At 44.8% G+C, this 17,286-nt stretch overlaps 1 protein-coding gene across 12 annotated transcripts in view; it reads right to left on the bottom strand.

Moving 5' to 3' along the window:
- LOC140483389 (utrophin-like) overlaps positions 1-17,286 on the bottom strand; it is a 737,248-nt gene that overhangs the window by 694,061 nt on the left and 25,901 nt on the right. For 10 of the 12 annotated variants that reach the window (XM_072581625.1, XM_072581633.1, XM_072581634.1 and 7 more), the window contains exons 2-3: positions 8,203-8,388; positions 6,388-6,606 (exon numbers count right to left, since the gene is read on the bottom strand). In XM_072581625.1, coding sequence (XP_072437726.1) covers positions 6,388-6,472 — 85 coding nt within the window. In that variant the 5' untranslated portion in view covers positions 6,473-6,606; positions 8,203-8,388. The remainder of the gene's footprint in view (positions 1-6,387; positions 6,607-8,202; positions 8,389-17,286) is intronic. The other 2 variants (XM_072581626.1, XM_072581628.1) reach the window with 1 other exon arrangement.

The raw sequence follows: 17,286 nt of genomic DNA, 5'->3' as shown, positions 1-17,286 counted from the left end.
AGCATTGAAATTGCATGGTTGAATGTATTCACCAAGTTCAGAAAAAAAAGAATTGGACAGCAGAAAAGTCCATTTATTCCATCGGGACTGTGCTGACTGACTGAAAGCGTCATCCAAGTAGCTCTGTTTCCCTGCTCCTTCATAGAGTCAGTCTTACAGCACAGAAACAGACCTTTGATCCAACTCATCCATGCCAAACCCAAGCTTGCAAAACTAAATCACCCTCACTTGCCTGTGTTTGGCCCATATCGAAACCCTTCCTATTCATGTACCGATCCAAATGCCTTTTAAATGTTGTGATTGTACCCCTTTCTACCACTTTTTCTGGCGCCTTGTTCCATATATGCACCGCCCGCTGTTTGAAAATGTTATCCTTTGGGTCCCTATAAAATCTTCCCCCTCTGACCTTAAACCAATACCCTCTAGTTTTGCACTCCCTTTACCCTGGGGTAAAAGACCTTGGCTATTCACCTTATCTATGATCCTTGCGATTTTATCAACTTCTGTAAGGTCACCCTTCAACCTCCTATGCTCCAGAGAAAAACGTCTCAATATCTCCTGCAAAATGCTATTCCGTATTCCCAATTCCTCTGCCGTATCTGCTCCCAGGAGGACCAGTTCCACCACAGAATGCACCAGATGGCCTCCTTCTTTAAAGACCATAATTTCCCATCTCATGTGGTTGAAGATGCCTTCCAATGCATCTCATCCATGTCCCACACCTCCGCCGTTAAACCTCACCCTTCCAACCACAAGGAGAGAACCCCCCTGGTCCTCACCTTCCGCCCCACCAGCCACTGCATAAACTGCATCATCCGCTGACATTTCCACCACCTACAAACAGATCCCACTACCAGGGATGAATTTCCTTCCCCATCCCTATTTGCTTTCCACAAAAACTGCTCCCTCCATGACTACCTGGTCAGGTCCACACCCCCCAACCCACCCTCCTCTTCTGGCTCCTTCCCAGCCATCGCAGGAATTGCAAAACTTGTGCCCACACCTCCCCCCTCACCTCTATCCAGGGCCCCAAAGGAGCCTTCTACATCCATCAAAGTTTCACCTGCACTTCCACAAATGTCATTTATTGCATCCGTTGCTCCCGATGCGGTCTCCTTTACATTGGTGAGACTGTACGCCTTCTTGCGGAGCGCTTCAGGGAACATCTCCGAGACACCCGCACCAATTAACCCCACCGTCCCATGGCTGAATATTTCTACTCCCCCTCCCACTCTGCCAAGGACATGCCGGTCCTGGGTCTCCTCCACCGCCACTCCCTCACCACCTGATGCCTGGAGGAAGAACACTTCATCTTCCGCCTCGGAACACTTCAACCCGAGGGCATCAATGTGGACTTCAACAGTTTCCTCATTTCCCCTCCCCTACCTTACCCCAGTTCCAAACTTCCAGCTCAGCACCATCCTCATGACCCGTCCCACCTGTCAATCTTCCTTCCCATCTATCCTCTCCACCCTCCTCTCTGACCTATCACCTTTACCCCTTCCTCCATCCACCTACTGCATTCCCAGCTACTGCCTGACCTGCTGTGCATTTCCAGCACAGCTCTAATCTTGACTCAGCATATCAGCCTGTCTTTTTAACTCAAACTTTCAAGTCTCAGTAACATCCTTGCAATCTTTTTTTGCACCCATTCCAATTTAATGGCATCCTTCCTATAGCAGGGCGAGCAGAATTGTACAGTATTCCAAATCTGGGCCTTACCAATCTAGCAGAATTACCATAAGAAGCAATCACCAGCTCCATCTACATCTAACTACTTTCAAAGGTAGTTAACATCATTTGTCAATTCTTCTTGAGACTTCAACTGATGTCCAGCTGTGAAGTCACAAGTAAACTATTAATAAGCTAAGCGTCACCTCAAATTCAGATATGTTAATATTTAAAGCATAGCAGGAGGGGTATGAGAAGAGACCAGGAAAGTGAGATTAGCTCCGTGTGGTGTCAATGACTGTGCTATCAAGCAACACATGTTCAGTAATAATCTGCTCAGAGATCCTTAATTTAGAACTCCTGACAGTGAACAAATGGTGATTTACTTCCAAATCTAGATGGTGAGACATGCATGGCATGGCATTCCATATGTTGCGTTCCTGTCTACTAGGTGGTAGAGGTTGTGGGTTTGGAAGGTGACAATGAATGCGCCTTTGCTGATTGTTGCCATTGTGTGACAGTGCTAGGGTGAAGGATACTTAAGGTGGTGGATGGACTGAAGTGAGCCACTTGAGCATGATTGATATTCTGCTGCTCATTGTTGTTGGTGCTGCACTCATCCAGACAGTTTGAGAGTAATCCATCAAACTTACCTGTGCCTTGTAAATAGTGAATTGACTTAAGGGAGTTAGAAGATGAGTTACTTGTTGCAGTATTCTCAACGCCTGACCTGCACACATGAATACAATATTCATGTGGCAGAACTAGTTAAGCTTCTGGTTGATGGCAACCCACAGGATATTTCAGTGAGATTCAGTGATGATAATTCTGTTGGATGTCAAGGAAAAATAGGTGCTTTCTCTCTTGAAAATAGTAATTTCCTTGCACTTATATGGCATGAATATTATTTGGTACTCATGAGCTGAAGCTTGCATGTTGTTCAGATCTGGCTGCACGTGAGCACAGATTGCATGAGCACCTCAGGAGCTTTGAAATGTGCTGAATATCATGCAATCATAAGCAAACATTCAAAGTTTGTGTAAGGATTTATAGCCAGTTGTCGTAGTGTGGGAATGTTTGCCGAGTTGGGAAGTTGATTTACAGACGTATCATCCCCTATCCAGGTGACATTTTCAGTGCTTTCAAGCCTCCTATGAAATTCTGCTGTACTGTCTCTTCTGGAATTTATTTGGTTTCATTCCTGCTGCTTCTGATTGTTCGTTGTAGTGGCCACTACATTGGGTGTAGGTGTATGTGTTTGTTGATGGGAATCCATGGATGAGTGCCATGCTTCTAGAAATTCTTTGGCTGTCCTCTGTTTGGCTTGTCCTATGATTGTTGTGTTGTCCCAGTCAAGTTTGTGCTCCTTGTCATCTGTGTATGTGTAGCTGCTAAGGAGAGCTAGTTGTGGCATTTGGTGATGAGTTGTTGTCTGCCTTTGTCCCATGTAGTGTTTCATGCAGTCTTTGCAAGAAATTTTGCAAAATTATGTTTGCCTTGCACATGATGGGTATAGGGTCTTTCGTCCTGGTGAGTTGTCTGTGCGTGGCTGTCGGTTTATGGGCTGTCATGAATCCCAGTGGTCGAAGAAGTCAGGCTGTCAGTACAGAGATGTTTTTTATGTAAGGTAGCGTGGCTAGCGAGTTAGGTCTTGGCATGTTCTTGTCGCATTGTCTGACTGTTAGGCATCTGCAGATGAAGTTACGGGGATAGCTCTTCTTAGCAAATACTCTATAGAGGTATTCTTCTCTTCATAGGTCGGGAGTGCTGTAGTGTTGTAGCCCTTTTGAACAGGCTCTAATGCAGTTTCTCTTGTGTGTGTTTGGGTGGTTTCTGTTATAGGTCGGTGTGTGTGGCTTTCCTGTACACTTTTGTGGTGCATTCACCGTTGTGTGTTCTCTCAACCGTCACATCCAGCAATGAGAGTTGATTGTTGGTTTCTGTCTCACTCGTAAATCTGATCCCCGAGAGCATGATGTTGATAATCCGGTGTGTGTTCTCAATTTCAGTTTTCTTAATGATTACAAAAGTGTCGTCCATGTATCTGACCAGAGTTTGGGTTGGATCCAAGCAAATATCACTACTTCAGATAAAAGCAAGATTATTGATGAAACAGCTGAAGATGATTCAGCCTAATACAGAACCCTGAGGAACTAATATGGCATAGTACAACATTAAGATGATTCACCCTCAAAAAACACAACCACGCAACCATGAGAGAGAACAAAACAAGAGTACGTGAGCACGAGACAACAAAACAAGAGCACGAATGCGAGAAAGTGCGCGAGACAGAACAAAAAAACCAGGGAGATAACGAGAGAAAGAGGGGGAACGAGACAGAGGGAGAGGTAGAGGGAACGAGACAGAGAATGAGAGAGAGAGAGAGAGAACGAGAGAGAGAGAGAGAGAACGAGAGAGAGAGAGAGAACGAGAGAGAGAGAGAGAACACGAGAGAGAGAGAGAACACGAGAGAGAGAGAGAACGAGAGAGAGAGAGAGAACGAGAGAGAGAAAGAGAGAGAGAGAGAGAGAGAGAACGACAGAGAGAGAGAACGACAGAGAAAGCCAGAGAGACAGAAAGAGAGAGAGACAGAAAGAAAGAGAGAGAGACAGAAAGAAAGAGAGAGACAGAAAGAAAGAGAGAGAGACAGAAAGAGAGAGAGACAGAAAGAGAGAGAGAGAGACAGAAAGAGAGAGAGACAGAAAGAGAGAGAGACAGAAAGAGAGAGAGACAGAAAGAGAGAGAGACAGAAAGAGAGAGAGACAGAAAGAGAGAGAGAGAGAGAGCGAGCGAGCAAGAGAGCGAGAGAGAGAGACAGAACGAGAGCGAGAGAGAGAGACAGAACGAGAGCGAGAGAGAGAGACAGAACGAGAGCGAGAGAAAGAACGAGAGACAGAACGAGAGCGAGAGAAAGAACGAGAGACAGAACGAGAGCGAGAGAAAGAACGAGAGACAGAACGAGAGCGAGAGAAAGAACGAGAGACAGAACGAGAGCGAGAGAAAGAACGAGAGACAGAACGAGAGCGAGAGAGAGACAGAACGAGAGAGAGACAGAGAGACAGAACGAGAGAGAGACAGAGAGACAGAACGAGAGAGAGACAGAGAGACAGAACGAGAGAGAACGAGAGAGAGAACGAGAGAGAGCGTGCGAGCGAGAGAGCGAGACAGAACGAGAGCGAGAGAGCGAGACAGAACGAGAGCGAGAGAGCGAGACAGAACGAGAGAGAGACAGAGAGACAGAACGAGAGAGACAGAGAGACAGAACGAGAGAGAACGAGAGAGAGCGTGCGAGCGAGAGAGCGAGACAGAACGAGAGCGAGAGAGCGAGACAGAACGAGAGCGAGAGAAAGAACGAGAGACAGAACGAGAGAGAGACAGAGAGACAGAACGAGAGAGAGACAGAGAGACAGAACGAGAGAGAGACAGAGAGACAGAGAGAGAACGAGAGAGAGACAACGAGAGAGAGAACGAGAGAGAGAACGAGAGAGAGAACGAGAGAGAGCGTGCGAGCGAGAGAGCAAGACAGAACGAGAGCGAGAGAGCGAGGGCGAGCGAGCGAGGGCGAGGGACAGAGGGACAGAGGGCGAGCGAGCGAGGGCGAGCGAGCGAGGGCGAGCGAGCGAGGGCGAGGGACAGAGGGCGAGGGACAGAGGGCGAGGGACAGAGGGCGAGGGACAGAGGGCGAGGGACAGAGGGCGAGGGACAGAGGGCGAGGGACAGAGGGCGAGGGACAGAGGGCGAGGGACAGAGGGCGAGGGAGCGAGGGCGAGCGAGCGAGGGCGAGCGAGCGAGGGCGAGCGAGCGAGGGCGAGGGACAGAGGACGAGGGACAGAGGGCGAGGGACAGAGGGCGAGGGACAGAGGGCGAGGGACAGAGGGCGAGGGACAGAGGGCGAGGGACAGAGGGCGAGGGACAGAGGGCGAGGGACAGAGGGCGAGGGACAGAGGGCGAGGGACAGAGGGCGAGGGACAGAGGGCGAGGGACAGAGGGCGAGGGACAGAGGGCGAGGGACAGAGGGCGAGGGACAGAGGGCGAGGGACAGAGGGCGAGGGACAGAGGGCGAGGGACAGAGGGCGAGGGACAGAGGGCGAGGGACAGAGGGCGAGGGACAGAGGGCGAGGGACAGAGGGCGAGGGACAGAGGGCGAGGGACAGAGGGCGAGGGACAGAGGGCGAGGGACAGAGGGCGAGGGACAGAGGGCGAGGGACAGAGGGCGAGGGACAGAGGGCGAGAGACAGAGGGCGAGAGACAGAGGGCGAGAGACAGAGGGCGAGAGACAGAGGGCGAGAGACAGAGGGCGAGAGACAGAGGGCGAGAGACAGAGGGCGAGAGACAGAGGGCGAGAGACAGAGGGCGAGAGACAGAGGACGAGAGACAGAGGACGAGAGACAGAGGACGAGAGACAGAGGACGAGAGACAGAGGACGAGAGACAGAGGACGAGAGACAGAGGACGAGAGACAGAGGACGAGAGACAGAGGACGAGAGACAGAGGACGAGAGACAGAGGACGAGAGACAGAGGACGAGAGACAGAGGACGAGAGAGTGTAAAACAAGGTAATTAGCCATCATCCGCATCTGGCCATATGGTCCTAAGTTAACTAACTAGTCTCAAGAGACATACACTCATACATAAATATATTGCATTTTGCTACGTATACCCAGATAAGGAAAAAGCCAACATTCTCAGTTTCTCTGGAATATTTTGAATAACATACCTGATCTCCATCTGATGATGTCACCGAACTCATTTGGTGGACTGTTACAGTCAATATATCTTCCCACACTTGCGACTTTGGCCATGATATTTTAATGCTATAACAGACTGTCAAGGCCTATATCCACTGCTGAATCACAGCAGAAAATCTGACAACCTTCAATGGTCCTTTTTCTCCAGAATTCCCTTGTTTCCTATGCCTCTAGTTGGATCCTCACACCTAATTGATTGACAGGAAATAATAAATAATACATCATGAACTAAAACATTTTTTAAATAAAAAGTAATTGTAAATGTAGATTCTATACATTTGAACTTTAATTTCTGAAACATATCAACAAAGTGAGACCAGTGGAGTGCCACAAGGATCGGTGCTGGGTCCACTACTTTTCATCATTTATATAAATGATTTGGATGGGAGTGTAAGAGGTACAGTTAGTAAGTTTGCAGATGACACCAGAATTGGAGGTGTAGTGGACAACGAAGAAGGTTAACTCAGGCTACAACGGATTCTTGATCAGATGGACCAATGGGCTGTAAAGTGTCAGATGGAGTTTAATTTAGATAAATGTGAGATGCTGCATTTGGGGAAGCTAATCTTGGCAGGACTTATATAGTTCATGGTAAAGTCCTAGGGAGTGTTGCTGAACAAAGAGACCTTGGAGTGCAGGTTCATAGCTCCTTGAAAGTGGAGTTGTAGGTAGATAGGATAGTGAAGAAGGAGTTTGGTATGCTTTCCTCTATTGGTCAGTATATTGAGTACAGGAGTTGGAATACTGCATGCAATTCTGCTCTCCTTCCTATTGGAAGAATGTTGTTTAACTTGAAAGGGTTCAGATAAGATTTACAAGGATATTGCCAGGGTTGGAGGATTTGAGCTATAGGGAGAGGTTGAACAGGCTGGGGCTGTTTGCCCTGGAGCGTTGGATGCTGAGTGGTGACCTTATAGAGGTTTATAAAATCATGAGCGGCATGGATAGGATAAATAGACAAAGTCTTTTCCCTGGGGTGGGGAGTCCAGAACTAGCGGGCATATGTTTAGGGTGAGAAGAGAAAGATATAAAAGAGACCCAAGGGGCAACTTTTCCACGCAGAGGGTGGTACGTGTATGGAATGAGCTGCCAGAGGAAGTAGTGAATTAGTGGTGCTGGAAGAGCACAGCAGTTCAGGCAGCATCCAACGAGCAGCGAAATCAACGTTTCGGGCAAAATTCCTGATGAAGGGCTTTTGCCCGAAACGTCGATTTCGCTGCTCGTTGGATGCTGCCTGAACTGCTGTGCTCTTCCAGCACCACTAATCCAGTATTTGGTTTTCAGCATCTGCAGTCATTGTTTTTACCCAGAGGAAGTAGTGGAAGCTCGTACAACTAGAACATTTAAAAGGCATCTGGGTGGGTATATGAATAAGAAGAGTTTGGAGGGATATGGACCAGGAGCTGGCAGGCGGGATTGATTGGGTTGGGATATCTGGTCGGCATGGACAAATTGTACTGAAGGGTCTGTTTCTGTGCCATACATCTCTATGACTCCATAATAATCAATAGCATCTTCTCTACACAGTTTTAACAACAAATTTGTATTTAGAAAGTATATTGCACATCCTCAGGATGTCAGCAGGTATCAAATAATTCTTTTTAAATTGGTCACTTTTATCTAGGCATAGGTTGTACCCAGTTGTGCAGGGCATGATCTTATAAAAAGTAAATGAAATAAATATTCACAATCACTTGTGGTGGTCTTGGTTGAAAAACAAAATTTGGTCAAAACAAGAAAGAACACCTGGTGGTGCTTTGAAAAACTACGATGGAGTTACTTACTCATCTGACTATGGAATTTCGGAGGATCAAGATATACAAGCACAGGCAGAAAAGTGGAGCTGAATCCCAAGATCAGTCACGATCATATTAAATAGTGGAGCTGCCTCTGTGGGATGTATGGTATTCTGCCTCCCTTATTTCTTTTGTTCTCAGTGCATAATACAAGTTTCCATCAATTTTCGAATTCTGTGCAAAGTCAAGAGAGGGCAGTAATAACGTGAAATCAGCTTTAGAGGTGACAGAAATCTCTTCCCAATGCTACTCTTTTTTTAAACTAAATGTTATTAACTAAGACTTAAACAATCACTTCCAAAATGACTATTTCCGAGTTATTCATTCAGTTTAATAGAAATTCATTGATAAAAACATACATTATTTTATTTATACATATTGTTTATCTGTATAATGACAAATTACAACCTATAACAAAAACTAGCCAGTTAGTCCCCCCATCTAATTTACACCAGTATTTGAAACACACAAGTCTCTTTCACTGTAATTACCATAGCCCCATATCCATTTATTCCCTTTTCCCTCATGTCTGTTCACATCAAGTTTAAATGTATTTTCACTAATGAGCAAATAAATCCCTCCTTTATTCAATGTTAATGGCTGCCTCATTATTCTCAACTTCACCATATCAATCCAGAATTGAAAAGACCTATAACATTTCTCTTCTTAGTCCGTAATGCCAGCCTGTGCAAGGTATCAACCGTGGATCAGCTTGTGGCACTCAAACCTCGGAATTCGAACTCTGCTCCAGAATCTTAACACAAAATTCTAGGTTAGAAATCCTTTGAAATACTGGAGGTATTATCTGAATTCCCAATCTCTGCTCCTCTATCCCACAGTTTCTCATTTTACAAAGAGGAAACCGTCTCCTAATTCTTCCTAGCGGATTCAACTACCCCTTAATTTGTAAGGTGAACACTGAATGTCATTTATTAATCTATTTTGCAAGTTTGTTTCTGTTTCCTTGCATTTTGGCAATGCATTCACAACTCTGTGTGTAAATTACCTACCTCCAATGTCTCCTCTATACTTTTCCCCTAATATCTTAAAACTATGACCCCTCGTACCAGTCAATCGTGCCCTGGGGAAAAGTCTCTGGCTATTGACTCTATCTATTCCACTCATTATCTTGTATACCTCGATCAGGTCACCTCCCTTCCTCCTTCTCTCCAGAGAGAAAAATCCTAGCTTATTCAACCTTTCTTCATAAGGCAAGCCCTTCAGTCCAGACAGCATCCTGGTAAACCTTCTTGGCACCTTCTCCAAAGCCACTATCTTTTCTATAGTAGGGCAACCAAGGACTTGTAGAGCTGTAGCTCATCCATGCCAACCAGATATCCCAACCCAATCTAATCCCACTTGCCAGCACCTGGCCCATATCCCTCCTAACCCTTTCCATTCATATACCCATTCAGATGCCTTTTAAATGTTGCAATTGTACCAGGCTCCACCACTTCCTCTAGCAGCTCATTCCATACATGTACCACCCTCTGCGTGGAAAGGTTGCCCCTTGGGTCTTATATATATCTTTCCCTTCTAACCCTAAACCTATACCCTATAGTTCTAGTCTCCCCGACCCCAGGGGAAAGACTTTGTCTATTTAGCCTATCCATGCCCCTCATGATTTTATAAACCTCTATAAGATCACCCCTCAGCCTCCAACGCTCATGGGAAAATAGCCCCAGCCTGTTCAACCTCTCCCTATAGCTCAAATCCTCCAACCCTGGCAACATCCTTGTAAATCTTTTCTGAACAATTTCAAGTTTGACAACATTTTTCCAATAGGAAGGAGACCAGAATTGCACGCAATATTCCACCTTGTTGTGGTTCTGTTCGCCGAGCTGGGAATTTGTCTTGCAAACGTTTCGTCCCCTGTCTAGGTGACATCCTCAGTGCTTGGGAGCCTCCTGTGAAGCGCTTCTGTGCTGTTTCCTCCGGCATCTATAGTGGCCTGTCTCTGCCGCTTCCGGTTGTCAGTTCCAGCTGTCCGCTGTAGTGGCCGGTATATTGGGTCCAGGTCGATGTGTTTGTTGATAGAGTCTGTGGATGAGTGCCAATGGCACAGACTCTATCAACAAACACATCGACCTGGACCCAATATACCGGCCACTACAGCGGACAGCTGGAACTGACAACCGGAAGCGGCAGAGACAGGCCACTATAAATGCCGGAGGAAACAGCACAGAAGCGCTTCACAGGAGGCTCCCAAGCACTGAGGATGTCACCTAGACAGGGGACAAAACGTTTGCAAGACAAATTCCCAGCTCGGCGAACAGAACCACAACAACGAGCACCCGAGCTACAAATCTTCTCCCAAACTTTGAATATTCCACCTTGCCAGAAAATTTTTAAATTCTGATGCAACATTCTCCTGATTCCATGAAGCCTCCATGAGAGATGGAGATTCAAGATAGTAACAGCTTTAGCCTGGTCCAACATTTAAGTAACTTCACAAGTGACACCCCTGCCCATCAGTTCTCTGACCCTTCAGACAGCCATCAACCTGACCACATTCTCCAAACAATCCAACTATCTCGCTTCTCCCCTAAATGACCAGCCCAACTACCCACCTCCATGACCCAGACCAACTGACCACACCTTCCCCAAAATGTAACCTGCCCTGCCCTATTTTGGTAACTGCCCCCCACCTTCAAACACTGTATTCATCTCTGCTGCAGTAATATCAGAATGCTACAACCATTCCTATCTTCACTAAGCACAGGAGCCAACAATCAGTTGCATTTCCTCTTTCAAGTTGCTTAGCAGAAATCAGATGAATCACAAATATTCCAGCATAAAAACAGGCCATTTAGCTCCTCAGATCTAACTACTGTCGCTTGCTAATCTTCATCTTATGTAGTTCCTCCCTATTCACTCCCTTTAAAATTTATGATTTTAAATGACTTTGTTACTAGAACTGATGTCAGTTCTATAGCCTTAACATCTGAATGGTCTTCACAAACCCAAGACGTAGGACTACATAAGAGTGGCTACCAGTCAGGGTGGAGACCAGACTTCACTATGTTAGTCAAAGAGTCACCACCAATGAAAAACAAAAGCAGAATATTTTATTCCAAAATGTATATTACGGTTAACACAAGAGTTTGGGGAATATGTCAGGTTATCCAGAATGTAACTTGAGCACTGTCAAATCCTGTTAGTTTTACAAGTTCAAGCATATTCTGATTGAACAGATAGAATCATAGAGACACACAGCATATCCAACTCATCCATGATTAGATTGGATTGGATTACTTACAGTGTGGAAACAGGCCCTTCGGCCTAACAAGTCCACACCAACTGCCGAAGCATAACTCACCCAGACACATTCTCCTACATTTACCCCTTCACCTAACACTACGGGCAATTTTAGCATGGCCAATTCACCTAACCTGCACATTTTTGGATTGTGGGAGGAAACCTGAGCACCCGGAGGAAACCCACACATACATGGGGAGAATGTGCAAACTCCACACAGAGAGTCGCCTGAGGAGGGATCCATGACAACCAGATATACTAAATTAATCTAGCATCATTTGTCAGCATTTGGCCCATATCCCTGCAAACTCTTCCTATTCATATACCCATCCAGACGCCTTTTAAATGTTTTAATTGTACCAGCCTCCAACACTTCCCCGGCAGCTCATTCCATACATGCACCACCATCTGCGTGAAAAAGTTGCCTTTTAGGTCCCTTCCCCTCTCACCTTAAGCCTATGCCTCTCGCTTTGGACTCCACCCCACCCCATGGAAAAGACCTTGGTTATTCACTCTATCCATGCCTCTCTAAGGTTACCTCTCAGCCTCTGACACTACAAGGAAAATGGCTCAAGCCTATTTAGCCTCTCCCTACAGCTCAAACCTTCCAACACTGGCAACATCCTTGCAAAGCTCTTCTGAACCCTTTCAAGTTCCTACAAATATATTTTATGACTGAGACTGGATTAATCCCAGTATTGTTTTTAAAATGCATCATATCCATCTTCTCACATTGAATGATTGGGAATACTGATTCAATGCAGAATTCAGGCCAGCACTTCTACTGTAGAACTGAAGAGTGCTGCGCTGTCAGGTTTATGATCTTTTGGACAATGAACTGAGGCATTACCTACCCTCTTCGGTGAAGATAAAAGATCCTATGATACAAATAAAAGGAAAAATACAGGAATTTCTCTCCGTATCCTGTACAGATTACCTGCTCACATAACACACATAGCAGTGAAGTATCATGTTTTGCACAATTTGGTTGCCATATTCCCACAATATAAGGGAAAAAGCACTGAGATATCCAAATGTTGTGCAAGATGCTATGCACACACAAGTTTTTTTCTTTTACCTCTGGGTGAAGCTGGAAATTTAATAAAAACAGAAATGTGGGAAATACTCAACAAATCGGGGAGAAACAGAATTGATGTTTCACTTGAATATGACTTGAAAGTCTGTGAAGAATCATGTACAACTCAAAAGTGAACTTTGTTTCTCGCCTCACAGATGTTACCAGATCTGCTGAGTTTCTCCAATGTTTTGTTTTTGTATTGTAGAATCATCACAACTACAAATGACTGCCTGTACCTCAAAATACTTCAGAGAATCCCTACATTGTGAAAGCAGGCTATTCAGCCCATCAAGTCCACACTGCCCCTCCCACACAGACCCAACTCTCTTTCTTTCCTTGTAACCCTGCACTTCCCATGGCTAATCCATCTACCTGCACATCTTTGGACTGTGGAGGAAACCCAAAGGAAACCTCACGGACATTGGGGAAGTTCACTGGAATGTAGGAGGTTGAGAGGTGACCCAATGAAAGTTTATAAAATAATGAGAGGTAGAGAGTTGATGGTAGTTGTCCTTTCCCTAATATGGGGAATTTCAAGACTATGGGGCACATTTTGAAGATGAGAGGAGAGAGATTTAAAAAAGACTTCAGAGGCAATTTTCTTTACACAGAGGGTAGTCCATGTGTGGGATGAACTTCCTGAAGAAGTGGTAATGTGGGGACAATTACAACGTTTAAAAGATATTTGGATGGATATATGAATATGACAGGTTTGGAGGGATATGGGCCAGTGGGATTGTTTAGTTTGTGATTATGTTCAGTGTGGGCTGGTTGGACCGAAGGGTCTGTTTCCATGCTGTATGACTCTATGACTACCAGTCAAGGCTGGAATCAAACCCAAGTCCCTGGGGCTGTGAGGCAACAGTGCTAACTACTGACCCACTGTGCCACCCCTTATTAGATATATTAGGTTAACTGATTAAATAAAATTATTATATTGTTATTTCTCCCAACAATTTTACGCTAAGGATGTCAGCATAACTCCATAATTCCTAAAGTATACTATGAATCAAGGGTGGACAACATGGTTTGATGTATAAACAATAGAGTGAAACATTGACAATTATAGATTTGATACTAGCAGTCATAACTGGAAATAGTGAATTTAAGACAGCCCCATAAAACAGATTACTGTATTAATTTTTAAGTATATTTGTTGTGGATTGCCCCCCCCCCACCAATCCAGAAATATACCTATTGATGTAACTGTGCTGGAATAGCGAATGCATTAAAATTAGGCCCACAGTCCACCTGGGAGCTCCTCAGCCTAGACTACCCAGTCCTTTAAGTAGCAGCTATCTGAGTGTGTTCACACTGATACCTCCTATTCATCATATTTTCCAGTTTGAAACTGTGGGATTCAGGGCTTGGAAAGGTGGATGCAGTGAATTAATCCTAAACCAAAACATCGACAGCTGTTACAATCAGCAATTTGCAATAAATTAAGATAAGGACTTTCCTGTTCCTCTTTCCCCCACCTCACTCCCTAAACACTGAAACTTGAGCCACGTCATTCAGCTCAAAAAGCCAGAATCACAGGATCTGCTTGAAAGCCTGAGCTGGAGAAACTGCAACATCATGCCCTGAAATGCACGCCGATCATAAATAATGGTGACCTTTGGCCGCTGGGAACCAAAACACACATCATGTCAAATCACCAAGTAAAAGGGGGAACTTACTTAGTACTGGCAGCAGTCCAGTAAATAATGGGACACTGCATAATGGCCCTTTAACACATCACACAATCTCTAACAAAACAGCAAATAGTTACCAGAAAAGGGGAATGCTACACTCCAAGGTCACAGATCCCTATTCATTGCATACATTAATAGAGAAAAAATATATTTCAAAGCAAGTCACAGAGATGTGCAGCATGGAAACAGACTCTTCAGTCCAACCTGTCCACGCCGACCAGATATCCCAACCCAATCTAGTCCCACCTGCCAGCACCCGGCCCGTATCCCCATATCCCTCCAAACCCTTCCTATTCACATACCCATCCAAATGCCTCTTAAATGTTGCAATTGTACCAGCCTCCACCACATCCTCTGGCAGCTCATTCCATACACATACCACCCTCGGTGTGAAAAAGTTGCCCCTTAGGTCTTTTTTATATCTTTCCCCTCTCACCCTAAACCTATGCCCTCTAGTTCTGGACTCCCTGACACCAGGGAAGAGACTTTGTCTATTTATCTTATCCATGCCCCTCATAATTTTGTAAACCTCTATAAGGTCACCCCTCAGCCTCTGACGCTCCAGGGAAAACAGCCCCAAGCCTGTTCAGCCTCGCCCTATAGCTCAAATCCTCCAACCCTGGCAACATCCTTGTCAATCTTTTCTGAACCCTTTCAAGTTTCACAACACCTTTCCAATAGGAAGGCGAGCAGAATTGCACACAATATTCCAACAGTGGCCTAACCAATGTCCTGTACAGCCGCAACATGACCTCCCTACTCCTGTACTCAATACTCTGACCAATAAAAGAAAGCATACCAAACGCCTTCTTCACTATCCTATCTACCTGCAACTCCACTTTCAAGGAGCTATGAACCTGCACTCCAAGGTCTCTTTGTTCAGCAACTTTCCCTAGGACCTTACCATTAAGTGTATAAGTCCTGCTAAGATTTGCTTTCCCAAAATACAGCACCTCGCATTTATCTGAATTAAACCCCATCTGCCACTTCTCAGCCCATTGGCCCATCTGGTCAAGATCCTGTTGTAATCTGAGGTAACCCACTTCGCTGTCCACTACACCTCCAATTTTAGTGTCATCTGCAAACTTACTAACTGTACCTCTTATGCGCGCATCCAAATCAGTTATGTAAATGACAAAAGGTAGAGGGCCCAGCACCGATCCTTGTGGCACTCCACTGGTCACAAGCCTCCAGTCTGAAAAACAACCCTCCACCACCACCCTCTGCCTTCTACCTTTGAGCCAGTTCTGCATCCAAATGGCTAGTTCTCCCTGTATTCCATGAGATCTAACCTTGCTAACCAGTCTCCCATGGGGAACCTTGTCGAGCGCCTTACTGAAGTCCATACAGATCACATCTACTGCTCTGCTCTCATCAACCTTCTTCAAAAAACTCAATCAAGTTTGTGAGACATGATTTCTCACACACAAATCCATGTTGACTATCCCTAATCAGTCCTTGCCTTTCCAAATACATGTACGTCCTGTCCCTCAGGATTCCCTCCAACAATTTGCCCACCACTGAGCTCAGGCTCACCGGTCTATAGTTTTCTGGCTTGTCTTTACCACCCTTCTTAAACAGTGGCACCACATTTGCCAACCTCCAGTCTTCCGGCACCTCACCTGTGACTATCGATGATACAAATATCTCAGCAAGAGGCCCAGCAATCACTTCTCTAGCTTCTCTAACTCAACGTATACTGTGTCTTGCAAACGTCAAAACTACACAGCTAACATTAAATCCCAGCAGTTTCTGTAATTTAAGAGTTTAATCTTTAGTTAGGAGATTGAAATAATTTTGGGAAAAAAGGAAAAATAAAAAATGTGACCACAACAGTGGGGCCGTATTAAAGGGGTAAGCCTGGTTAGCAACTAAGGAACATACAGTTTCCCAAAAAAGTGTTCTCATTTCATTACATGATGAATCTCTGAGGCAGTCATATTTGATTTTTTTTTCAAATTTCAAATCAACTGCCACAAATTTCAGCGAAGTTTGTGCTGGGAAACATACACATTATATCACTTATTATGGTAGCATCCATGTTTTAATTTATCTTGTACATTCAATTTCACTGTGTTATCTTCAATTTGTTTTATTGAGTCAAATATTACTGAGCCTCAATACTTTTCACAATATGTCGGTGTTCTCTAATACAGCCGATCAATGCCTGGTTTTAATTACAAGATATTTTCCAACTTAAACTTTACAAATCAAAACTTTCACACAGGTTTCTTACTAAGAAATTAAAAACAAGCTCTGAGCCAGCGTGCATCACAACTAAAAGGTCCCCATGCAAAAAGTGCATACTAGGCAAAGACAGAAAGTTACACACTGAAATGTACTTCTTCAAATAGCTCTAAACATTGCCCAACTTTGAGTTCTGAAGCTCTAACTAACCCAAGCAGCAAGCATTTATCATTGTAACAAATGCAGGCTTCCTCTTTGTCGACTAAAGAAAATTCAATATAGTTAACATACAAAAGAACTTCAAACTCAACCAAAAATACAAAATCCATAGCAGATATTTCCCAGCAACGCGCAACTTCCCTTTCTGTTGTTCACTTACCAGCCTAGTCTATTATTGAGTACCCACCATTTCCTTCCTTGCCAAATGTATCCATTTGCCAAACTCCCTGCAAGGTGCACACCTTTTACTGTCAATGCTACCATAGCAATTCACTTCTCTCCCTCCATGCCTACCATCTATGCTCCAAGTTTAAATGCAGAAGCTACAGCTGCAGCTGTTTGAACCTTCCAGGCCTGTAGGGAACAGCTAACAGCTCTTTTCCTCTGATTAATTAATAGAGATGACTGAACCAGCACCAATTAGGGAGCTGCCCACTCCCAGGCCTAAGACATTTGAAGAGCTGGGACTGGTCAGAAAGTGGAAGTCAGCAGTGAAAATGGAAATCAGTTTCAATCTGCAGGACATCAACATTTTGTTACCTTAACAGAACTGTTGCCAAAATGAGAATCGTCATTGACAATACACCACAAAGAAAAATGAGGGAAAGATAATTTGAAATCATTCTCCACCATCTC

Source organism: Chiloscyllium punctatum, chromosome 11, assembly GCF_047496795.1.
Source record: "Chiloscyllium punctatum isolate Juve2018m chromosome 11, sChiPun1.3, whole genome shotgun sequence".
Classification (NCBI taxonomy): Eukaryota; Metazoa; Chordata; class Chondrichthyes; order Orectolobiformes; family Hemiscylliidae; genus Chiloscyllium; species Chiloscyllium punctatum.
The sequence above is the reverse complement of the archived record's forward strand: the minus strand, read 5'-3'. Positions and strand labels throughout refer to the sequence as shown.